Source organism: Ranitomeya imitator, chromosome 1 (genome assembly GCF_032444005.1).
Source record: "Ranitomeya imitator isolate aRanImi1 chromosome 1, aRanImi1.pri, whole genome shotgun sequence".
Lineage (NCBI taxonomy): Eukaryota > Metazoa > Chordata > Amphibia > Anura > Dendrobatidae > Ranitomeya > Ranitomeya imitator.
In genome coordinates, this window is record NC_091282.1 from 666,093,966 (window position 1) to 666,119,574 (window position 25,609).

At 43.4% G+C, this 25,609-nt stretch overlaps 1 protein-coding gene across 14 annotated transcripts in view; it reads left to right on the forward strand.

Moving 5' to 3' along the window:
• The window catches only part of MTA1 (metastasis associated 1), a 168,355-nt gene that overhangs the window by 62,799 nt on the left and 79,947 nt on the right, over window positions 1-25,609 (forward strand). For 8 of the 14 annotated variants that reach the window (XM_069729127.1, XM_069729189.1, XM_069729100.1 and 5 more), the window contains 5 exons: window positions 397-490; window positions 1,333-1,459; window positions 4,798-4,870; window positions 7,400-7,517; window positions 10,887-10,989. In XM_069729127.1, the coding sequence (XP_069585228.1) occupies window positions 397-490; window positions 1,333-1,459; window positions 4,798-4,870; window positions 7,400-7,517; window positions 10,887-10,989 (515 nt within the window). The remainder of the gene's footprint in view (window positions 1-396; window positions 491-1,332; window positions 1,460-4,797; window positions 4,871-7,399; window positions 7,518-10,886; window positions 10,990-25,609) is intronic. The other 6 variants (XM_069729208.1, XM_069729198.1, XM_069729118.1 and 3 more) reach the window with 1 other exon arrangement.

The following is a 25,609-nucleotide window of genomic DNA, read 5'->3' on the forward strand; positions in this document are numbered from 1 at the left end:
TAAGCTATGGGTTGAACTAGATGGACTTAAAGTCTTCCTTCAACCTTAATAACTATGTTACTATGTAGTACAGATGTGAGCAGAAACCGCTGTGATTCTACAGCATTGCAGGAGCACTGAAATGGGCTACATCATACAATCCAGCCACCTTCAGTGCCATGCTTGCAGACCCTATGGAAAAGAGCTTTGCAAGCGCTGCGCTCAGTACCTATGAGACCGTCCACCTCTTGATTTTCTGCAGAGTATTGCAATCCTTACCAGGGTGCTATTACATGCAGGATTGATTTGCATTGTGGAGTATACTGACCTCACAACACCTTTTTTGTATTTTTCAAAAAAGTATAATTTCTACCATATGTAAATTTCTTGGATCTGATTGGATTTTTTGCTCTGCAGACTGCAAATGGAAATGTCGAAGCAAAGGTTGTATGCTTCTACAGAAGGCGAGATATATCCAGCACCCTAATTTCTTTAGCAGACAAGCATGCAAGTAAGTACAGGTTTACCGCTGCTGCGGCTTCCTCCAGGCTTATCCCTGCTGCTCTGTAACACACAGAAATCCATCTTGAATCTCTTCTTACATAACTAAATTTTAAGTTATCCATAGCATCAGGAATACTCCCAGTCTCTCCCCACACAATGATATCTCCCAGCTCACAAGCGGGAAGTCTCACACAGCAGTCAAAATAGTGAGACAGTGGAGAACCAATCTTCAGCCTTCCTCTCCATGAAGGCCAGAACTTTAATTACCAAATTAGACATGATTTTTTACTTTATCCTGTCTAATTTAAAGGCATATGTAAAAGACTGTTGAGTTCGTGTCAAGAGAACCACGTACGGCCCATAATCGGCATTACAGACGTGTGAAGCCGGCCCTAGCTTTTGGCAGAAGCCTTATTTGGCTGACAGCTATCGCGACTTCTGCGCCATACACATGCATGCTCAACTCGACCGTATACGAGATTGTTTTCATCGGAGAAAGGGGAGTAGGTGATATTTAGAGTTCAGTATATCCCAGCTTCAAAGGGGAAGAATTCAGAAGGTCCTAATACCCACTTTGTGGTCAGGCGATCCCACCACAATGGGTCTAACCGTAATCATCAAGAATCCTTTTGAACCTCCCTGTGGTCTATCAGATGCTGTCTGGGTCAGTCAGACCTGGGAGTGTTGACCATTTCGTTGTTACGATCCTATGACGGAGTAGAGTGTCGGAATTGATCAAAGTTGATGTGAAAGAATGCCCTAAGTATTGAGCTTCCTCCAGCTAAGACCTTGTGTGTGTTAATAGGGCGGTAGTAGCCTTATCACAAAGGTGACATTTTTTTTTTCTAGGAGAAATGGAAGAAGAAATGGAAAATCCCGAAATGGTGGATTTACCTGAAAAATCAAAGCATCAATTACGGCACAGAGAGCTGTTCCTATCTAGACAGCTTGAGTCTTTACCAGCTACACACATAAGGTGAGTAATGGCCATTTACAGTTAGGTCCATATATATTTGGACAGACAACATTTTCTAATTTTGGTTATAGACATTACCACAATGAATTTTAAACAAAACAATTCAGATGCAGTTGAAGTTCAGACTTTCAGCTTTCATTTGAGGGTATCCACATTAAAATTGGATGAAGGGATTAGGAGTTTCAGCTCCTTAACATGTGCCACCCTGTTTTTAAAGGGACCAAAAGTAATTTTAAATAAAATGTTCATTTTTAGTACTTGGTTGAAAACCCTTTGTTGGCAATGACTGCCTGAAGTCTTGAACTCATGGACATCACCAGATGCTGTTTCCTCCTTTTTGGTGCTCTGCCAGGCCTTCACTGCGGTGGTTTTCGGTTGCTGTTTGTTCGTGGGCCTTTCTGTCTGAAGTTTAGTCTTTAACAAGTGAAATGCTCAATTGGGTTGAGATCAGGTGACTGACTTGGCCATTCAAGAATATTCCACTTCTTTGCTTTAATAAACTCCTGGGTTTAATATTAGAAAATTTTTTGTCTCTGTCCAAATATATATGGACCTAACTGTATTTACTTGACAATACCTTTAGGGTACGTGCACACGTCAGGATTTCTTGCAGAAATTTTCCTGACAAAAACCGGACATTTCTGCCAGAAATCCGCATGCGATTTTACCGCGATTTTGACGCGTTTTTGACGCGTTTTTTGTGCGTTTTTCCCCAAATGCATAGAATTGCGGGAAAAACGCAGAAAATCCGTAAAAATAATGAACATGCTCATTTTTTTTTACCGCGGTGCGTTTTTTTCGTGGAAAAAAACGCATCCATGTGCACATAACATGCACAATGCATTCTAAATGATAGAATGCATAATGTATGTGTTTTTAATGAGTTTTTATAGCGTTTTTACCGTGAAAAACCGCAAAAAAAAACGTGAAAAAACCTGAACGTGTGCACATAGCCTTAGTGTGTTAATTTTTCTTTTTTACTGGCAGAGCTAAGATGCAGCATCCTTGCCATTGCTGCCATCACTATTTACTACACAGCACTCATTGAGCTCTAAGTGGGCTGCAAGACAAGACAGAAGTGATTGTGGGCCTCTTCTACCTCCTTTGGTTTCACCTCTTTCCCTGGCAGAAGCATTTTTTCCCCACAGAGAGAAAACAAAACACATTTGTCTGTAATGAGTCACCAAACTCTCCTGTTATCTTTATTTTCCTTTTTTTAACTCTGCTTCAGCCCCTACAGGCATCTGGTGTCTGATATTGCTTACACCCTAACCTACCTGCCAGCTCTCCCTCTGTGGCTTTTGGCTACATTTCCCATGAGACAGAGCTGTGTCTCTCCCACTGCTCAAACACTCCCATGCCAGTGCATGCCCACTCCACTTACAAAGCACCATCCTGAGACTCATGTATAGTATCAAGATGGATAAATCTTGTCTTTCTTGGTTTCTCCTTCCTAAGGCCAGGTTCACACTGCGTTAAAGCAGCCCGTTCAACACATAGGGTTGACGGGCTGCGTTAACGCTATAGCATACACGCCATAGCGTTATGCTATACCTCTAGCGCAGATGATTCATCTGTGCTAGCGGTGACGGAGCCTCAGACGCTGCAGCCCGCGTCTGAGGCTCCGTCACTGAATGACGGCACATCGCTAGCGCATGCCGATTATGGCATGCTTTGGCGATGCGCCCGATAATAGGGGTTAATGGCAGCGTTAACGGACTGCGTTGCACCTCGTTATGCCACGGTGTATTGCAGTCCGTCTAACGGACTGCCATAACACAATGTGAACCCAGCCTAAGGCCTCTTTCACACATCAGTTTTTTGCCATCAGTCACAATCCGGCGAATTTTGAAAGAAAAACTGATCTGGCAAAAGTTGCCGCCGGGTCCGTTTTTTCTCATAGACTTGTATTAGCGACGGACTGCGTCGGATGGCCTCACATTTCATCCGTCGAAAATAGTTTTTCCTGCGGCCGGGAACAACGGACATGGCAACGGTTTTTGTGTCCGTCGAAAAAACGGACAGCGACGCTTTGCAATTCTGTAAAACTCTTTAAACTCATTATGTTCATTTATAATGGCATAAATAATTTGTAGATAAAAGATGCATGTTTTAATACATGATGTAGTAATAACTAGGATAGAATATAACATGCATGATATAGGACTTACTAAGAAGGGATGGATCGCTGAATTGCCAGCAGAACACAATGGAAGAACGATCAATATCCCAATAGAAGTAAATTAGAAACAGTTATTAAAAAATCATAGAGTATAAGGGAACAGGGGGACAGACAAAATGCATATATTGTAAAAGGGGCACATGTCCAACATTGAATCGGTATACTGCTCCCAGAATATCCTAATCAAGGAATACATCACACTGTGAATATCATAGAGGATCTGCTAGATAACAGTAGAAACATCCTGTGTGGCCTATGAGATTATAATTTATCACCTACTATAGAGTATTGGTGCAGGCTGTACTTATAGGGCATTAATCAATAGGATCACAATATGTGTAATGTTAATACATGCCCATTGTGATTGTATCATCCCATATAGACTAAGGAGTCCCAAAGATTGCCTGCTGAATACAAATGTGCAGAAAACAATGTACAGCTAGGTAAAGATGTAATATAAATACCTGAGCAGATCAGTGGAGCAGCGCGATTCAGTCCCTGAGTGGACACGTGCCCACCCCGATGCGCGTTTTAGCTGAGCCTTCGTCAGGGGGCCTTACAATCTCAAGACCACTCGCCATGCATTTGCAATCATCATATTCTATAGCACTGTGTACTTACAATTGCTCATCTTACCTTTCTACCCAGTTATTTCTTTGCTTTTCCATTAGGTCTCTGATATCATGTGATTAATAACTGACTAACTGAATCCTTTAAAGCTCTATATAGTAACAGGAGGTCAATTTTTTCTATACAAGTCATGATTCACTGCAAAAGTACCTGGCAGGGGAAGGAGGGAGCAGCGGGGTCAGGAGGTGAAAAGGGGAATGATTAATGCAGGGACTAGAGACTTCCTGTTTCTACATTGAGCAGAGAAAATAGAAGCATTATCTGGGTAGAAAGACAAAATTAGCAATTGTTAGTCCACAATGCTGTATAATATGATGATTGCAATATATTAGGAGGATAAAAATTTTGATGGGAGGAGTGCTTTCTAAAACCGCCGCTCAAAACTCACAACTGTAATTTTAGTTCATGTGTAATATTAACCTATCAATCATCTACTTCATGCCCCGATGTTACAGATTTTTAGTCATGTGTTTAAAAAAGAAAGTTTTATTTTTCTATAATATTTATTTATTTTTATTTTTTTTAGGGGAAAATGCAGCGTTACTTTGTTAAATGAAACTGAGTCCTTGAAATCTTACTTGGAAAGAGAGGTTGGTGATGTCAGTATATTTCTACTACATGTTATTACTGTGTTAGAGTATAGATTGTATCAAGTGTTTTATATACCTGTGTGCACACTACTGCTGTCGGGCAATACTCTATAGAAGTATACGTCAGACAGTGGATGTGGATGCTGTGACATCGGGCCACCATAGGAAACCCTCTCTAGGCAATGCTTATCCCACAGTAATCCTGTTTTTATATAGCTCGTGGAATCCCAGTTTCCTTTACACACGGGGAAAAAGTTAAATAAATTAATACATATATCATAAAGACAAGTTAATTCAAAATTGTATACAGATAACTTCAACGTTTAAAATAATAATACAAAAAGCTAACACTTTTCTCCCCCCATCCACACTGTCACGGGTTAATTTTTCTCTCTAGACCGGTCTCTGTCTGACTCTTTAAATACAGTTTGTGACAAACTGGTCTGGTCCAACTAAGAATGATAAATTATCAAAGAAAAGAAAGGATTTTCTTTTTTAATTCCAGGACATAAAACTTTAAAAACACATGCAGAAACCTGTTCTTTCTTGGTACTGCATTTAATCTCAATTTGTCACTCCTTCCAAAAAAACAAAAAAACGGGAGAACAAAGTTTAAATAAAAAAAAGTCAGTGTTTTTGAGTTTTTTTTATTAATACATTTTTACATATTTTGTGTTATTTTATGTGTGTATATTAGTTATATAAAACATACAGTGCTATGCAAAGGTCTTGGGCAGTTGTGAAAAAAAAGTGAAGTAAGAATGCCTTAAAATAGTGTTAATGGTTTATTTTTATCAATTAACAAAATACAAAGTGAATGAACAAAATAGAAATCTAACTCACAACATTATTTGGTGTGGCCGCCCGTTGCCTTGCAAAAATAATCAGTTCTTCTAGATACACTTGCACACAATTTTTGAAGGAAGAGAGGTTGTTTCAAACAGGAGTGGATATATAATTGGTGCAACTTAGTTGCACAGAAGCCAAAGAGGTCGGGGGGGGGGGCCTTTTCTGCCTGTGTCCGCCAGTGGCCTCAAGCATCTTGGAGAACTAACCACAGATCTGAGGATGTACCTTGCACAAATCCTTCTGTTCGTGTGATCCCAGACAGATTAGATGATGTGGAGATCAGGGCTCTGTGGGGGCCGGATCATCACTTCCTGGAAGGATTCCACTGGTTTCTGCCCGTTGTTTTGAAGTGAAGTAAGCAAGATGTCTCCTTGGCCGACTAATGTGTCTGCAGTCCTCAATAATGCCCATTTTTGGTGTCAACAATGCTCAGAAAATACAGGCAGATACTTTTCCATCATGAAATACCATCAGGTAGGCGGCTGATTGGCTTCAAATTTATTCTGCAGCCGGACCATGTTCCCAAACATCCAGCCAACGGCCTTAAGAACAGTCTTCACCTTAAAGAAGAACAAGGAGTCCTGGAAGTGATGACATGGCCTTCGAAGCCCTGATCTCAACGTCATCCAGTCTGTCTGCGATAACATGACGAGACAGAAGGATTTGTACAAGTGACATCCACAGATCTATGGTCCGTTCTCCAAGATATCTGGAACAACGTCCTGCTAATTTCATTCAAAAACTGTGTGCGAGTGACAAGTACCTAGAAGAAGGAAAAGGGCGGCCGCACCAAATAGTGATGGGATTTAGATTTCTCTGTAGTTTATTCATTTTGCTAATTGATTAAAAAAAAAAAAACTTTGAACACTTTTTTTAATTTTTGTAAATATTTTTTTCACACCCCACTAAGGCTATTTTCACAATAGCGTCGGACTCGGCCCGTCGCAGTGCGTCGGGCCGACGTACCGACGCTAGCAGTGAATGCGCCGCACAACGGGGGCAGCGGATGCATTTTTCCAGCGCATCCGCTGCCCCATTGTGAGGTGCGGGGAGGTGGGGGCGGAGTTCCGGCTGCGCATGCGCGGTCGGAAATGGCGGACCGTCGGCAGCAAAAAACGTCACATGTAACTTTTTTTGCTCCCGGCGGTCCGCCACAACACGGCGCAACCGTCGCACGACTGTTGCGACGTGTGTCAATGCGTCGCAATGCGTCGCCAATGTTAGTCTATGGGGCAAAAACGCATCCTGCAGACAACTTTGCAGGATGCGTTTTTCCCCATAAACGACGCATTGCGACGTATTGAAGAAAACGCTAGTGTGAAAGTAGCCTAACTCTTTTTCACAGTAGCATTCAGTATAGATTCACTAAACATACAGAGTGTGTGTGTGTATATATATATGTATGTATTTTTCGTGTATGGGGCAGCTAGTCGATTCTGAATGCTTTTTTAATGACTGCTTATGGTGTTTCTTTGTATAATGTGTACCTAGCCGTGCCATTATGCTTAGTCTTGGCACAGAAATTCCCTGTATGTAAACCACATCTGCCATGCTCTATGTGCCAAGCCATTTATTGCACCTCCTGAGACTGGCAACTGCAACAAACCTGTGTTTTGCTTTTTTTTTTTTTTTTTGCTTTTTTTTTTTTTCCCCCCCATGCTCATTCCTTTTTTTTTTTTCTGCTTCTAGGATTTCTTCTTTTACTCCTTGGTGTATGATCCCCAGCAGAAAACACTTCTAGCCGATAAAGGAGAAATACGTGTGGGTAACAGATACCAAGCGGACATCACAGACCTGCTAGAAGAAGGTATATTGGTGGAAGACTATGCATGAATATTTATGGGTGTGCTACATTTCTTACAGTCATGGCCAAAAGTATTGACACCCCTGCAATTCTGTCAGATAATACTCATTTTCTTCCTGAAAATGATTGCAATCACAAATTCTTTGGTATTATCTTCATTTAATTTGTCTTAAATGAAAAAACACAAAAGAGAATGAAGCAAAAAGCAAAACATTGATAATTTCACACAAAACTCCAAAAATGGGCCAGACAAAAGTATTGGCACCCTCAGCCTAATACTTGGTTGCACAACCTTTAGCCAAAATAACTGCGACCAACCGCTTCCGGTAACCATCAATGAGTTTCTTACAATGCTCTGCTGGAATTTTAGACCATTCTTCTTTGGCAAACTGCTCCAGGTCCCTGATATTTGAAGGGTGCCTTCTCCAAACTGCCATTTTTAGATCTCTCCACAGGTGTTCTATGGGATTCAGGTCTGGACTCATTGCTGGCCACCTTAGAAGTCTCCAGTGCTTTCTATCAAACCATTTTCTAGTGCTTTTTAAAGTGTGTTTTGGGTCATTGTCCTGCTGGAAGACCCATGACCTCTGAGGGAGACCCAGCTTTCTCACAATGGGCCCTACATTATGGTGCAAAATTTGTTGGTAGTCTTCAGACTTCATAATGCCATGCACACGGTCAAGCAGTCCAGTGCCAAAGGCAGCAAAGCAACCCCAAAACATCAGGGAACCTCCGCCATGTCTGACTGTAGGGACCGTGTTCTTTTCTTTGAATGCCTCTTTTTTTTCTCCTGTAAACTCTATGCTGATGCCTTTGCCCAAAAAGCTCTACTTTTGTCTCATCTGACCAGAGAACATTCTTCCAAAACGTTTTAGGCTTTTTTCAGGTAAGTTTTGGCAAACTCCAGCCTGGCATTTTTATTGTCTCGGGGTAAGAAGTGGGGTCTTCCTGGGTCTCCTACCATACAGTCCCTTTTCATTCAGATGCCGACGGATAGTACGGGTTGACACTGTTATACCCTCGGACTGCAGGGTAGCTTGAACTTGTTTGGATGTTAGTCGAGGTTCTTTATCCAACATCCGCACAATCTTGCGTTGAAATCTCTTGTCAATTTTTCTTTTCCATCCACATCTAGGGAGGTTAGCCACAGTGCCATGGGCTTTAAATTTCTTGATGACACTGCGCACGCTAGACACAGGAAAATTCAGGTCTTTGGAGATGGACTTGTAGCCTTGAGATTGCTCATGCTTCCTCACAATTTGGTTTCTCAAGTCCTCAGACAGTTCTTTGGTCTTCTTTCTTTTCTCCATGCTCAATGTGGTACACACAAGGACACAGGACAGAGGTTGAGTCAACTTTAATCCATGTCAACTGGCTGCAAGTGTGATTTAGTTATTGCCAACACCTGTTAGGTGCCACAGGTAAGTTACAGGTGCTGTTAATTACACAAATTAGAAATTATATTTCTTTCCTGTAACAAATTAGAGAAGCATCACATGATTTTTCGAACAGTGCCAATACTTTTGTCCACCCCCTTTATTTATGTTTGGTGTGGAATTATATCCAATTTGGCTTTAGGACAATTCTTTTTGTGTTTTTTCATTTAAGACAAATTAAATGAAGATAATAATACCAAATAATTTGTGTTTGCAATCATTTTCAAGAAGAAAATGAGTATTATCTGACAGAATTGCAGGGGTGTCAATACTTTTGGCCATGACTGTATGTTGCACTCTCTGGTTTCTAATGTTTAATGTAGCCGGTGTTTATTCAGTGGCCATATACATGTTGATGTACCCGACAATAATTAATTAGGGAATTCAGCAGACAGGATATTTTACATCTCGCCTAGTTTTACAACTTGTTTTACATGGTCATAGATATTGGTTTGGATCTGATAAGTGGCAGAAATGATGATTTAAGCAAGCTTGTTACAGCTCTGCCCACTGACCTAAAATCAAGTTATCTCATTGTTTTATGGGGATTTATAATGGTCTTGATGAAATACAAATGAATTCTGTTTCAAGAAGTTAAATTGTACTTCGTGAGGACCTGCCCCTTTTGCAAAAAACTTGATTTAAGCACCTTGTAGATATCCCTGAGCTCCTCTGATTTTCATGCACTTTTCCATTTTACTATGCGTCACTCCTTTTTAGAAATATTCACATTTGTTTCTTCTTGAGTGCAGTGTTTGAAATCTCCTCTTGCAGTCCGTGTTTGATTTATTTATTTTTTTCATAGTCTTCTCTGGAGGCGTGTTAATAATAATCTTTTATTTAATAATCTTTTATTTTTATATAGCGCTAACATATTCCGCAGCGCTTTACAGTTTGCACACATTATCATCGCTGTCCCCAATGGGGCTCACAATCTAAATTCCCTATGAGTATGTCTTTGGAATGTGGGAGGAAACTGGAGTACCCGGAGGAAACCCACGCAAACACGGAGAGAACATACAAACTCTTTGCAGCTGTTGTCCTGAGTGGGATTAGAACCCAGGACTCCAGCTCTGCAAGGCTGCTGTGCTAACCACTGCGCCACCGTGCGTGTTCTTTTATCCCTCCCTCTCAGATGCTAGCAATCACAGCATCTGAGTGCTAGATCTGCTGTGCAGTGATTGGCAGTGTCTGGGAAGGAGAGGCGAAAGCGCACACCCCCAGAGAAGACTCTGAAGAAACGCCCGGTGGCACTACAAGCAGAGATTTCACATACTGTGCTCCAAAAGCAACAAATGTGAATATCTTTGTAATGGAGCGACACAGCACAAAACGGACAAAAGCTGCAGAATCGGGGGAGCTCAGGGATTTTACAAAGGTTCAGCTCAATTTTTGAACAAGTGACATGTTCTCTTTAGCGGCTTAATCCTATTTTTATCAAGTTACTGTCTATCCGCAGGATAGATGATAACATCCTGAGCGCTTTGCTGCATTTAACTTGAGGCAAAGTGGATGTAATTTCAAGATAACCCCTACCCACTATGCGTCTAAAGACTACTGAACTATGTGTTGTTGTTTTTTATTTTTTTGGTGCACTTTTCTCTACATAGACATCTATGGGTAGCATGAAAAAACACATATAAAAATACAGTTGCATTTTTAAATGCAGAATCAAAGACTTTCTGTATTATAAAAAAAAAAACACTGTTTCAAATCTGCATCAAATAAAAGGGTAAACGCAGCAATAACTAAACAGTCAGAAAATTGTTATTGTGGATTTTCGTGCACATAAAAAATGCAGCAGAAAAAAATGCAACATTTACTCTACTTGTGAAAACAGCTCTATGGTAAGAGATGATTTGTGCTTTTTTTTTTTTTTTTTTTTTTTTTAGTTTTTTCTTTTCTTGATTTTTGTGCATTCTTTTATTTTCTGCAGGAGTAGAAGATGGTAGAGACCAAGCTTTCCTTGAGACAAAAGTTTGGGAGGCAAGCAACCCTCTTACGGATAAACAGATAGATCAGTTTTTAGTAGTTGCACGGTAAGAAAGTCATGAAGTCTTCTCTGTATATCCCATTTTTTTGTGTTGCACACATGGTATAGTGAAATAGTTGCAGAATTTTCTATAAAGCTAAAAAATAACATTTTCTGCAAAAAGTTGTCTGTAGGAATCGATGACAGTCGAGGTAGGTGCAATCAAGGGAGTATTAGGCCATGTCACACGTTCCTGATTTCCATCCTTTTTTTTCTGCACTAAAAACCGCAGCTCTTGGCAGAAAACGCAGGTCCTTTTTTTGGTGCGTTTTTTGATGCGTTTTTTAGTGCGTTTTTTTATGCAATTTTCTATGCAGAGTCTGTGTGTTTTCTAGGGAGTTTTTTAGGGTTAAAATGGCTGAAAATACCCTAACCCTACCCCTAGCCCTACCCCTAACCCTAACCCTAACCCTATTCTAACCTTAGTGGAAAAAAAAAAAAAATTCTTTATTTTTTTATTGTCCCTACCTATGGGGGTGACAAAGGGGGGGGGGGGTCATTTACTATTTTTTTTTATTTTGATCACTGAGATAGGTTATATCTCAGTGATCAAAATGCACTTTGGAACGATTCGGCGGGAGCACTGCGCATGCGCCCGCCATTTTGGAAGATGGCGGCGCCCAGGGAGAAGACGGACGGACACCGGGAGGCCGGGTAAGTATAAGGGGGGGAGATGAGGGCACGGGGGGGGAGGGGGAGGGCGTCGGAGCACGAGGGGGGGGGGGGGTGGCATCAGAGCATGGGGGCGTGGGATTGGGGCACGGGGGGCAGCCACACTGCAGCGGTTCTGCACCACAAACCGCAGTAAAACCCGCAGATATATTTTTCATCTGCAGGTTTTACTGCGGGTTTGACCTCACAATGGAGGTCAATGGGTGCAGAACCGCTGCAGTTTTGCAAAAAGAAGTGACATGGTACTTCTTTTTTACCGCAGCTATTCAGCGCGGCTTTTTTTCCCGATTCCCGCATCATGTGCACAGTGGTTCCTGTTTTCCATAGGGTACAGTGTACTGTACCCTGCATGGAAAACAGCTGCGGAGTCGCAGCGGCAAAATCGCGGCTGTTCCGCAGTAAAAAACGCACTGTGTGAACATGGCCTTAAACCATCGAAAAAGTGCAGTTTCTTTCCAGCTATTTTTTTTTTTTGTTGAAGTCTGTTCACAGTATAAGAAAACAAATTATCATCAAAGTCTATCTTTATTATAATATACATCATGACAAAATAATGTAAAAATATAAAAAAGCGCTTCTCTCATCCTGATTAATTCTATGGCTATACCTGTATTTATTAAGATTAGTCATGGCTGTGCAGCCCCAGGAAGAAAGATATTAACACTTAATCATAAATTAATGCACATGTCAGATGATAAAGTCAGCGTTCTATATACCTAATCTAATGTGCACGATTCACTTGACTTAAACATCAGGCTGTTTACCTAACCATTTACCACAGTTTAAAGTGATATTTCAGTGTCATACAGTGGGGAAAATAAGTATTTGATACTCTGCCGATTTTGCAAGTTTTCTGACCTACAAAGAATAGAAGTCCATATTTTTTATTGTAGATACACTTCAGCTGTGAGAGACCGAATGTTTAAAAAAAAAAATCCAGAAAATCACATTGTGTAATTTTTACGTAATTAGCATTTTATTGCTTGAAATAAGTATTTGATACAATAGAAAAACAGATCTTCATATTTGGTAAAGAAGCCTTTGTTTGCAATTACAGAGGTCAGACATTTCCTGTAGTCCTTGACCAAGTTTGCATACACTGCAGCAGGGATTTTGGCCCATTCCTCCATACAGATCTTTTCCAGATCTTTCAGGTTTCGGGGCTGTCGCTGGGCAACATTGAGTTTCAGCTCCCTCCAAAGATTTTATATTGGCTTCAGGTCTCGAGACTGGCAGGACCACTCCAGGAGCTTGAAATGCTTCTTACAGAGCCACTCCATAGACCCAGCCATGACCAATCTTCACGGCTCTTGCTGAGGGAGGTTGTTGGCCAAAATCTCATAATACATGACCCCATCCACCCTCCCTTCAATATGGTGCAGTCATTAAGTCCCCTTTGCAAAAAAGCAAACCCAAAGTATGATGTTTCCCCCAACATGCTTCATGGTTGGGATGGTGTTCTTTTGGTTGTACTCATCCTTCTTCCTCCAAACATGGCATTGATGCCAAAGAATTCTATTTTGGTGTCATCTGACCAGATGACCTTCTCTGTTGTGAATTCTGTGGCTGAGTTCACTTCTGTGGTCACAAGTGGTATTGCAGTCTCTGGGCTTCCTCCCTCAGGTGTTTTGGTGAGCTCGTTGGCTGCCTTGCTATTTAGCTCCACCTGAGTCTGTCTTCCTTGCTCCTTGTCAATGTTCCAGTGTTGGATCTGAGCTACTGCATCTTTCCTTGGGCCTGCTGCTCTGCTAGATAAGTGCTTCTAGTTTGTTTTCTGTTTTTTCTGTCCAGCTTGCTATTATCTTTTGCTGGAAGCTCTGAGAAGCAAAGGGGTGCACCGCCGTGCTGTTAGTTCGGCACGGTGGGTCTTTTTGCCCCTTTGCGTGGTTTTCGTTTTAGGGTTTTTTGTAGACTGCATAGTTCTCTTTGCTATCCTCGCTCTGTCTAGAATATCGGGCCTCACTTTGCTGAATCTATTTCATTCCTACGTTTGTCTTTTCATCTTGCTAACAGTCATTATATGTGGGGGGCTGCCTATTCCTTTGGGGTATTTCTCTGAGGTAAGTCAGGCTTGTATTTCTATCTTCACGCTAGTCAGCTCCTCAGGCAGTGCCGAGTTGCATAGGTAGTGATAGGCGCAATCCACTGCTGCTTATAGTTGTGTGAGGATAGATCAGGTACTGCAGTCTACAGAGATTCCACGTCTCAGAGCTCGTCCTATTGTTTTTGGTTATTGCCAGATCTCTGTATGTGCGCTGATTACTGCACGCTGTGTTGCCTGATTGCCAGCCATAACAGTACAAGGAGCCCACCAATGATTCCCAATAGAGGGAAAAAAGAAATCCTGACATCATTTTTTTTTCTTAGCTCTGTCTTCAGTCTTTTTTTTCCCCTAGACATTAGAGTGCTTCAGGACACAGCTGTGGACATGGATATTCAGGCTCTGTGCTCCTCAATGGATAATCTCGTTGTAAATGTACAAAAGATTCAAGATACTATTGATCAGAAATCGATGCTAGAACCAAGAATTCCGATTCCTGATTTGTTTTTTGGTGACAGAACTAAGTTCCTGAGCTTCAGAAATAATTGTAAGCTATTTTTGGCCTTGAAACCTCATTCTTCTGGTAATCCTATTCAACAGGTTTTGATTATTATTTCTTTTTTGCGCGGCGACCCACAGGACTGGGCGTTTTCTCTTGCACCAGGAGATTCTGCATTGAGTAATGTTGATGCATTTTTCCAGGCGCTGGGATTGCTTTACGATGAGCCTAATTCAGTGGATCAAGCTGAGAAAAATCTGCTGGCTTTATGCCAGGGTCAGGATGATGTAGAAGTATATTGTCAGAAATTTAGGAAGTGGTCAGTACTCACTCTGTGGAATGAATCTGCACTAGCGGCTTTGTTCAGAAAGGGTCTCTCTGAAGCTCTTAAGGATGTAATGGTGGGATTTCCTATGCCTGCTGGTTTGAATGAGTCTATGTCCTTGGCCATTCAGATCGGTCGTCGCTTGCGCGAGCGTAAATCTCTGCACCATCTGGCGGTATTGTCTGAGAGTAAACCTGAGCCTATGCAGTGCGACAGGACTATGACTAAAGTAGAACGGCAAGAACACAGACGTCTGAACAGACTGTGTTTCTATTGTGGTGATTCTACTCATGCTATTTCTAATTGTCCTAAACGCACTAGGCGGTTCGATAGCTCTGCCGTTATTGGTACTGTACAGTCCAAATTCCTTTTGTCCATTACCTTAATGTGCTCTTTGTCATCGTATTCTGTCATGGCGTTTGTGGATTCAGGCGCTGCCCTGAATCTGATGGATTTGGATTATGCTAAACGTTGTGGATTTTTCTTGGAGCCTTTGCGGTGTCCTATTCCGTTGAGAGGAATTGATGCTACACCTTTGGCCAAGAATAAGCCTCAGTACTGGGCCCAGCTGACCATGTGCATGGCTCCTGCACATCAGGAAGTTATTCGCTTTCTGGTACTGCATAATTTGCATGATGTGGTCGTGTTGGGGTTGCCATGGCTACAAACCCATAATCCAGTATTGGATTGGAACTCTATGTCGGTAACCAGCTGGGGTTGTCAGGGAGTACATGGTGATGTTCCATTTTTGTCTATTTCGTCATCCATTCCTTCTGACATCCCAGAGTTCTTGTCGGACTTTCAGGATGTATTTGAAGAGTCCAAGTCTGATGCCCTACCTCCGCATAGGAATTGTGATTGTGCTATCGATTTGATTCCTGGTAGTAAATTCCCTAAGGGTCGTTTATTTAATTTGTCCGTACCTGAACACACCTCTATGCGCAGTTATGTGAAGGAGTCCCTGGAGAAGGGACATATTCGCCCATCGTCGTCACCATTGGGAGCAGGGTTCTTTTTTGTAGCCAAGAAGGATGGTTCGCTAAGACCGTGTATTGATTACCACCTTCTTAATAAGATCACTGTTAAGTTTCAGTATCCCTTGCCATTGATTTCTGACTTGTTTGCTCGGATTAAGGGGGCTAGTTGGTTTACTAAGATTGATCTTCGTGGTGCGTATAATCTGGTGAGAATCAGGCAGGGAGATGAATGGAAAACGGCATTTAATACGCCCGAGGGTCATTTTGAGTATCTGGTGATGCCGTTCGGACTTGCCAATGCTCCATCTGTTTTTCAGTCTTTTATGCATGACATTTTCCGTGAGTATCTGGATAAATTCTTGATTGTTTACTTGGATGACATTTTGATCTTCTCAGATGATTGGGAGTCTCATGTGAAGCAAGTCAGAATGGTTTTCCAGGTACTGCGTGCTAATTCCTTGTTCGTGAAGGGATCAAAGTGTCTCTTCGGTGTGCAGAAAGTTTCATTTTTGGGGTTCATCTTTTCCCCTTCTACTATCGAGATGGATCCGGTTAAGGTTCAGGCCATCCAGGATTGGACTCAGCCGACATCTCTAAAAAGTCTGCAGAAATTCCTGGGCTTTGCTAATTTTTATCGTCGCTTCATCTGTAATTTTTCTAGCATTGCCAGACCATTGACCGATTTGACCAAGAAGGGTGCTGATTTGGTTAATTGGTCTTCTGCTGCCGTGGAAGCTTTTCAGGAGTTGAAGCGTCGTTTTTGCTGTGCCCCTGTGTTGTGTCAACCTGATGTTTCTCTTCCGTTCCAGGTCGAGGTTGATGCTTCTGAGATTGGTGCAGGGGCGGTTTTGTCACAGAGAGGTTCTGGTTGCTCAGTGTTCAAACCATGTGCTTTCTTTTCCAGGAAATTTTCTGCTGCTGAGCGTAATTATGATGTGGGCAACCGAGAGTTGCTGGCCATGAAGTGGGCATTCGAGGAGTGGCGTCATTGGCTTGAGGGTGCTAAGCATCGCGTGGTGGTTTTGACTGATCATAAGAACCTTACTTATCTTGAGTCTGCCAAGCGCTTGAATCCTAGACAGGCCCGTTGGTCGTTATTTTTTGCTCGTTTTGATTTTGTGATTTCATACCTTCCGGGCTCTAAAAATGTGAAGGCGGATGCTCTGTCTAGGAGTTTTGTGCCCGACTCTCCGGGGTTATCTGAGCCGGCGAGTATCCTCAAGGAAGGAGTCATTCTGTCTGCCATCTCCCCTGATTTGCGGAGAGTGTTGCAGAAATTTCAGGCTAATAAACCTGATCGTTGTCCGGCCGAGAAACTGTTCGTCCCTGATAGGTGGACTAGTAAAGTTATCTCTGAACTTCATTGTTCGGTGCTGGCCGGTCATCCAGGAATCTTTGGTACCAGGGAGTTGGTTGCTAGATCCTTCTGGTGGCCGTCTCTGTCACGGGATGTGCGTGCTTTTGTGCAGTCCTGTGGAATTTGTGCTAGGGCTAAGCCCTGCTGTTCACGTGCCAGTGGGTTGCTTTTGCCCTTGCCGGTCCCGAAGAGGCCTTGGACACATATTTCGATGGATTTCATTTCTGACCTTCCCGTTTCTCAAAAAATGTCGGTCATTTGGGTGGTCTGTGATCGCTTTTCTAAAATGGTCCATCTGGTGCCCTTGGTTAAATTGCCTTCCTCCTCTGATTTGGTACCTTTGTTCTTCCAGCATGTGGTTCGTTTACATGGCATTCCTGAGAATATTGTTTCTGACAGAGGTTCCCAGTTTGTCTCGAGGTTCTGGCGAGCCTTTTGTGGTAGGATGGGCATTGACCTATCTTTCTCCTCGGCCTTCCATCCTCAGACTAATGGCCAGACCGAACGAACCAATCAGACCTTGGAAACATATCTGAGATGTTTTGTTTCCGCTGACCAGGATGATTGGGTGTCATTTTTGCCGTTGGCTGAGTTCGCCCTTAATAATCGGGCCAGCTCGGCTACCTTGGTCTCTCCATTTTTCTGCAATTCTGGGTTCCATCCTCGTTTCTCTTCAGGACAGGTTGCGTCTTCGGACTGTCCTGGTGTGGATTCTGTGGTGGACAGGTTGCAGCAGATCTGGACTCAGGTAGTGGACAATTTGACCTTGTCCCAGGAGAAGGCTCAGCTTTTCGCTAATCGCAGACGCCGTGTGGGACCCCGACTTCGTGTTGGGGATCTGGTTTGGTTATCTTCTCGTCATATTCCTATGAAGGTTTCCTCTCCTAAATTTAAACCTCGTTTTATTGGTCCGTATAGGATTTCTGAGATTCTCAATCCGGTGTCTTTCCGTCTGACCCTCCCAGACTCCTTTTCCATACATAATGTATTCCATAGGTCGTTGTTGAGGAGATACGTGGCACCTATGGTTCCATCTGTGGAGCCTCCTGCCCCTGTTTTGGTGGAGGGGGAATTGGAGTATATTGTGGAGAAGATTTTGGATTCTCGTGTCTCTAGACGGAAACTCCAGTATCTGGTCAAATGGAAGGGTTATGCTCAGGAAGATAATTCCTGGGTTTTTGCCTCTGATGTCCATGCCCCAGATCTTGTTCGTGCCTTTCATGTGGCTCATCCTGGTCGGCCTGGGGGTTCTGGTGAGGGTTCGGTGACCCCTCCTCAAGGGGGGGGTACTGTTGTGAATTCTGTGGCTGAGTTCACTTCTGTGGTCACAAGTGGTATTGCAGTCTCTGGGCTTCCTCCCTCAGGTGTTTTGGTGAGCTCGTTGGCTGCCTTGCTATTTAGCTCCACCTGAGTCTGTCTTCCTTGCTCCTTGTCAATGTTCCAGTGTTGGATCTGAGCTACTGCATCTTTCCTTGGGCCTGCTGCTCTGCTAGATAAGTGCTTCTAGTTTGTTTTCTGTTTTTTCTGTCCAGCTTGCTATTATCTTTTGCTGGAAGCTCTGAGAAGCAAAGGGGTGCACCGCCGTGCTGTTAGTTCGGCACGGTGGGTCTTTTTGCCCCTTTGCGTGGTTTTCGTTTTAGGGTTTTTTGTAGACTGCATAGTTCTCTTTGCTATCCTCGCTCTGTCTAGAATATCGGGCCTCACTTTGCTGAATCTATTTCATTCCTACGTTTGTCTTTTCATCTTGCTAACAGTCATTATATGTGGGGGGCTGCCTATTCCTTTGGGGTATTTCTCTGAGGTAAGTCAGGCTTGTATTTCTATCTTCAGGCTAGTCAGCTCCTCAGGCAGTGCCGAGTTGCATAGGTAGTGATAGGCGCAATCCACTGCTGCTTATAGTTGTGTGAGGATAGATCAGGTACTGCAGTCTACAGAGATTCCACGTCTCAGAGCTCGTCCTATTGTTTTTGGTTATTGCCAGATCTCTGTATGTGTGCTGATTACTGCACGCTGTGTTGCCTGATTGCCAGCCATAACACTTCTCCGTTGCTTCCTTTGGACCATACAGATGGTCATTGCCATACTTCAAAAAGTCCTGGACATGTGCTGGCGTGAGCAGGGGGACCTAGGATTCTCTAAGAATTTTAATCTATGATAGCGTAGTGTGTTACTAACGGTAATATTTGAGTCCCAGTTCTCTTCAGGTTATTGACCCGCTCCTCCTGTGTAGTTCTGGGCTGATTCCAGAGTGGCCGATCACGTTCACTAATCAGTCATTTTATGTTTGTGTGTGTAGCCCATTCACTATCTCCATCTATCCCCCACTCCCTGAAGATGGCTGGACCATCATTGTAAATACATCATTGTAAATGAGCTCCTGTACTTTGTATCTCCCCCACCTCATTGTAGATTGTAAGCTCTCACGAGCAGGGTCATCTTATTTTGCTTTAATTATTGTATTGCTAACGTTGTTACTTATGATTGTTGTGTTTGAAACTGTTAAGCTGTAAAGCGCTGCGGAATATGTTGCGCTATATAAATAAAGATTATTATTATTATTATTATTATTCCTGACCTTTTCTTAGAATCATCCTTACCCCACGAGGTGAGATCCTGCATGGAGACCCAGACTGTAGAAGATTGACAGTGATCTTATATCTTATTAAATCAAATCATTTTTATTGAAATCTTATTTTATCATTTAGTCATGAGTAAGACTGCCTAGTGCGCGGGCCTTTCAAAAAGCGTCTTTCTATTGAGGGGGAAAAGGTGGGGCATTTACTTTCGGTAGTGGCGTCTGCACAGAGGGACTCCTCTCATGTCTACTCCATTAGGAGGGAAGATGGAATATTGGTTACTCAGGGGGAGCAGATTTTGGAAGTGTTTAGGAAATTCTACAATAAGCTATATACTTCAAGTGTGGACAGGGGGGCTGAGGACATGACGGGCTACTTGGAGGGGATTGATCTGCCTAGGTTGAGCAAAGAAGACTGTGAGTTGTTGGAGGAGCCGATTGAGGAGGAAGAATTGGGGGCCGCTTTGGCGGGGGTTGCTGGGGGCAGGGCTCCGGGGGCGGATGGTATTCCAGCTGAGATGTACAAGGTATTGAAAGAAACTTTGTTGGCCAAACTGTCGGAGGTGTATAATAGGTCATTGGAAAGAGGGGAGTTACCTGTTTCAATGAGAGAGGCTATCGTGGTCGTTATCCCTAAGGCCGACAAGGACCCACAATTACCAGAATCCTATAGACCAATCTCACTTTTGACGGCTGACATTAAGATACTGGCAAAAGCTCTGGCAAACAGGTTATCTAGGGTGATTGACAGACTGGTTCACCCGGATCAGTCAGGCTTTATGCCCAATAAATCAACGGCACTTAATCTGAGAAGGTTATTTTTAAATTTGCAAATCCCTTCTGACAATGTTGGCAAACGGGTTGTGGTATCCTTGGACGCTCATAAGGCTTTTGATTGCGTGGAGTGGAGTTATTTGTGGTCAGTACTGGAACGAATGGGGTTTGGACCTAAATTTATCTCATGGGTGCGGCTGTTGTACTCTTCTCCGGTGGCCAAAATTAGAGTGAATGACGCTCTCTCTGAGACTTTCTCTTTATCTAGAGGTACTAGACAGGGCTGCCCTCTGTCCCCGCTGCTCTTCGCCTTGGCGGTGGAACCCCTTGCCGCAAAGATTAGAGGGTCCCGGGAGGTGAAGGGTTTTATGTACGGGGAGGCGGAAGAAAAAGTAGCGTTATACGCTGATGATATCCTGCTCTTCTTGGAGGATTCCGAGGGGACCTTGGTAAAGACGGAGGCCATTATTGAGGAATTCGGGAGTTATTCGGGCTTAAGGATCAATTGGGACAAATCGAATATGATGTTGATAGATGGGGATAGTGGGGACGGTGATGGGGGGGACTCTGTCACAAGGTTGAGGCTAGTTGAGAAATTTAAGTACTTGGGGATTCAGATCGCACTCCCTCTGACTAGCTTTGAGGAACTGAATTTGGCACCTCTTCTGCGTAAGATACGTACCAAGGTCCAGGCGTGGAAAAAGCTACACTTATCGGTAATTGGTAGGATAAACCTGATAAAGATGATTGTGATGCCGCAGTTACTCTATGTGTTGCACAATTCCCCTATATGGATATCGCAGAATAGGTTTCGGAGGATTAGATCTTTGTTTGGTGAGCTGATCTGGGGTGGGAAGAGCCCCAGATTTAAACAGGAAACCCTACAGAGACCAAAGACGGAGGGAGGGGTGGCATTGCCCAATCCGTGGTTGTATTTTTTGGCCTCACAGTGTCAGCATTTCAAGGGATGGGGAGAGGGGTCAGGTGGGATGCGGGCACCTTGCAGCCTGAGATCATTGATTGGGACAAAGGTGTTGAGTGAGGGCCTAGAGGGGGGACATTTCCGTGAGAAAGGTTCTAAATTTTGCACTGTAAGGCTCATTCACAAGGTGTGGGATAAAGTTAAAGGAATTAGGGGTGTACGGGCACTCACTAGATTTTCACCCATTTGGAACAACTGTGTCCTACAGGAGTTTAGACAGATGGAGGGATTTCATATTTGGAGGGAGGCAGGCATCTCTCGGATGGGCCAGATTTTATATCAGGGTAGAATTAGAGACTTTGAGATATTGCAGGAAGAATTTTTACTCCCGGAGTCTGAGATGTACCAATACCGTCGTCTTTCTCATGCGTACCGGGCACAGTGTAAGAGAGGGCCTGTTGAAATCCAGGTGGATCTTATGCTGGATTTTATCCTTGAAGGGGGAGGCACGAAGGGGGTGATTTCGGGAATATATGAATTCCTTCTATTTTCTTTTCTGGCGGAGCACCCTATTAGAGCAAGGGCGAAATGGGAGGCTGACCTGGGGGCGATTGATGATGACCGATGGGAATCAGTATTGGATTATGTGCCCAAGATATCAATGAGTGAGCCTGGTAGGCTGTCACAATTATTTGTCATTCATAGGGCTTACAGAACCCCAGACATGTTATTTAAAGCCGGATTAAGGCCTAATTCAGAATGCCCTAGATGCTCGCAGTCCGAAGCGGGCATCCTTCATATGTTGTGGCAGTGCCCCAGGCTGTCCTCCTTTTGGGTGGTGGTGTTGAATAAAGTGGGTTTGGCATATAGTTGTAATGTGCCTCGGGATCCTCTGGTTTGTGTTTTGGGCTATGTGGAGGAGGTAATAACTGATAAGCTGTATAAAACGGTTATAGCTAGACTGTTATTTATTGCGCGAAAGTTGATTGCCAAATTCTGGATTAGGGAAGAGCCACCAACAAGGAGAGACTTTATGAAGCAAGTGGACCATATCATTGCTTTGGAGAAGAGTATCTACGTTAGGAGGAACAAGATGGACCTCTTTGACAGGTTGTGGAGCCCGTGGCTCGAATCAATGTGACCTGAAGACCTTTTGCCCCTATGGAAATATTTTTTTTGACAAGTCATCTTCCTCTTCTTGTACTTTTGTATGTGATAATTTAGTGGGGGATGACTCTTGACAGGTCTCTAGTGGGTGGGGGGAAGGGGGGTGGGAGTTTGGTTTGGGACTAAATAAGTTTTCTAACAAAAAAAAGTATTGTGTATTTGTATATTGCTGAAAACAAACTATTCCTTTTATTGTTTATGCACAATTTTGATGGTTTAATATAAATATCTGATTAAAAAAAAAAAAGACTGCTTAGTGCAGTCGAAACGCGTCGACTGGGTCATGTCGACCATGTAAATTTTTCTTTTGTATGCATCATATTCTCTTTTGAAAAGGAAAATCCAGTCATGTTGAGCCGGACTCCCAATTTTTTCTATTATCTCCCGTTTTGTCCTGCTATGTGTGGCTCCCCCGGTCCTGTCCTGCTATGTGTGGCTCCCCCTGTCCTGTCCTGGTGTGTGTGGCTCCCCCGTCCTGTCCTGCTATGTGTGGCTCCCCCTGTTGTATGCATGTCCTACTCGCCCTCCTCGTGCCGTCGCTGCATCTCCGTTGTCCCAGCGCGACAGCTCTCTTGTGCTGAGCGGTCACGTGGTACCGCTCATTGAGGTAATGAATATGCACTCCACGCCTGTGGGAGTGGAGACATGTGCATATTCATTAGCTTAATGAGCGGTACCACGTGACTGCTCAGCACAGGAAGAGCCGCTGGGATGCCACCAGGAGGGTGAGTGTGATGTCTTCTGTTAGCTGGCTCCTGCCGCTGCTCTTTTGCTCAACCTCCCCTCCCCCCAAACACCCCTTCCGCCCCCCCCCCCCCCCCCCCCCCCCCCCCGGCTTTCTAGACAATGACTCATGTATAAGCCGAGGAGGGCATTTTCAGCACAAAAAAATGTGCTGAATATCTCGGCTTATACACAAGTATATACGGTAATAAACTAAGGGTAGCAAACACATACATGATTTGTTGCATCCTTTTTCTAGTAATTGCGCCAACGGTTGTTGCCTTCTCGCCAAGCTGCTTGCCTTTTTTCCTGTAGCCCATCCCAGCCTTGTGCAGGTCTACAATTTAGTCCCTGGTGTCTATGGACCGCTCTTTGGTCTTGGCCATGGTGGAGAGGTTGGAGTGTGATTGAGTATGTGGACAGATGTCTTTTATACATGTAATAGTTCAAACAGGTGCAATTAATACAGGTAATGAGTGCAGAGTAGGAGGGCTTCTTGAAGGGAAACTAGCAGGCTGTGAGAGCCAGAATTCCTGCTGGTTGGTAGATGATCAAATACTTATTTAATGCAATGAGATCATTATTTAAATCACGCAATGTGATTTTCTGTTTTTTATTGTTAGATTCTGTCTCTCACAGGTTAAGTGTATCTACGATAAAAATTACACACCTCTCCATTCTGTGTAGGTGGGAAAACTTGCAAAATCGGCAGTCTATAAAATACTTATTTTCCCCACTGTAGCTGCATACAGTATGTGACTTCCATCCTGGCAGACTTGTGTAAATATATGAAATAGTCTTGTGCACCTTGTTTTGCAATATTGTCTTTGTACCGCTAATAACATTTTTTGATTTGATGCTATTAACATTTTATATGCCTAATCTAATCTACTATCCATGATAGATGGTAAAATAAAGGCAGTTATGGCTCCTATCTGATATATGTGCATTGATTTATGATTAAGTGTTAATATCCTTCTTCCTGGAGTTGTATAGCCCTGAGTAATCTTATTCTATGTATATACCTGTGTTTATTAAGGATGAGGACCACTTTTTTTAAAAAATGTTTTAGATTTTTTATTGTGATAAGATTGATTTTGATCATGATTACTTGTAGCCATTTTTACAGGTTTTGTATTTATTTCTAATGACTGCATACAGTAAAGTCATTTTATATACACTGCTCAAAAAATAAAGGGAACACTTAAACAACAATCTAACTCCAAGTAAATCAAACTTCTGTGAAATCAAACTGTCCACTTAGGAAGCAACACTGTTTGACAATCAATTTCACATGCTGTTGTGCAAATGGAATAGACATCAAATGGAAATTATTGGCAATTATCAAGACACATTGAATAAAAGAGTGGTTCTGCAGGTGGGGACCACAGACCACATCTCCGTACCAATGCTCTCTGGCTAATGTTTTGATCACTTTTGAATGTTGGTTGTGCTTTCACACTCATGGTAGCATGAGAGGGACTCTACAACCCACACAAGTGGCTCAGGTAGTGCAGCTCAACCTGGATGGCACATCAATGCGAGCTGTGGCAAGAAGGTTTTCAAGGTTTGCTGTGTCTATCAGCGTAGTGTCCAGAGGCTGAAGGCGCCACCAGGAGACATGGAGGGGGCCGTAGGAGGGCAACAACCCAGCATCAGGATCGCTACCTCAGCCTTTGTGCAAGGAGGAACAGGAGGAGCACTGCCAAAGCCCTGCAAAATGACCTCCAGCAGGTCACAAATGTGCATGTGTCTGCACAAACGGTTAGAAACTTACTCCATGAGGATGGTCTGAGTGCCCGCCGTCCACAGATGGGGGTTGTACTCACAGCCCAAGACCGTGCAGGATGCTTGGCATTTGTCACAGAACACGAAGATTGGCAAATTCGCTGCTGGCGCCCTGTGCTCTTCAAAGATGAAAGCAGGTTCACACTGAGCACATGTGACAGACGTGACAGAGTCTGGAGACGCCGTGGAGAGCCATCTGCTGCCTGCAACATCCTTCAGCATGACCGATTTGGCAGTGGGTCAGTAATGGTGTGGGGTGGCATTTCTTTGTAGGGGTGCACAGCCCTCCATGTGCTCGCCAGAGATAGCCTGACTGCCATTAGGTACCGAGATGAGATCTTCAGACCCCTTGTGAGACCATATGCTGCTGCGGTTGGCCCTGGGTTCCTCCTAATGCAGGACAATGCCATACCTCATGTGGCTGGAGTGTGTCAGCAGTTCCTGCAAGATGAAGGCATTGAAGCTATGGACTGGCCCGCCTATTCCCCAGACCTGAATCCGATTGAACACATCTGGGACATCATGTCTCGCACCATCCACCAACGTCCCATTGCACCACAGACTGTCCAGGAGTTGGCGGATGCTTTAGTCCAGGTCTGGGAGGAGATCCCTCAGGAGACCATCCGCTGCCTCATCAGGAGCATGCCCAGACATTTTAGGGAGATCATACAGGCACGTGGAGGCCACACACACTACTGAGCATAATTTCCTTGTCTTGAGGCATTTCCACTGAAGTTGGATCAGCTTGTAACTTCATTTTCCACTTTTATTTTGAGCATCATTCCAACTCCAGACCTCCGTGGGATA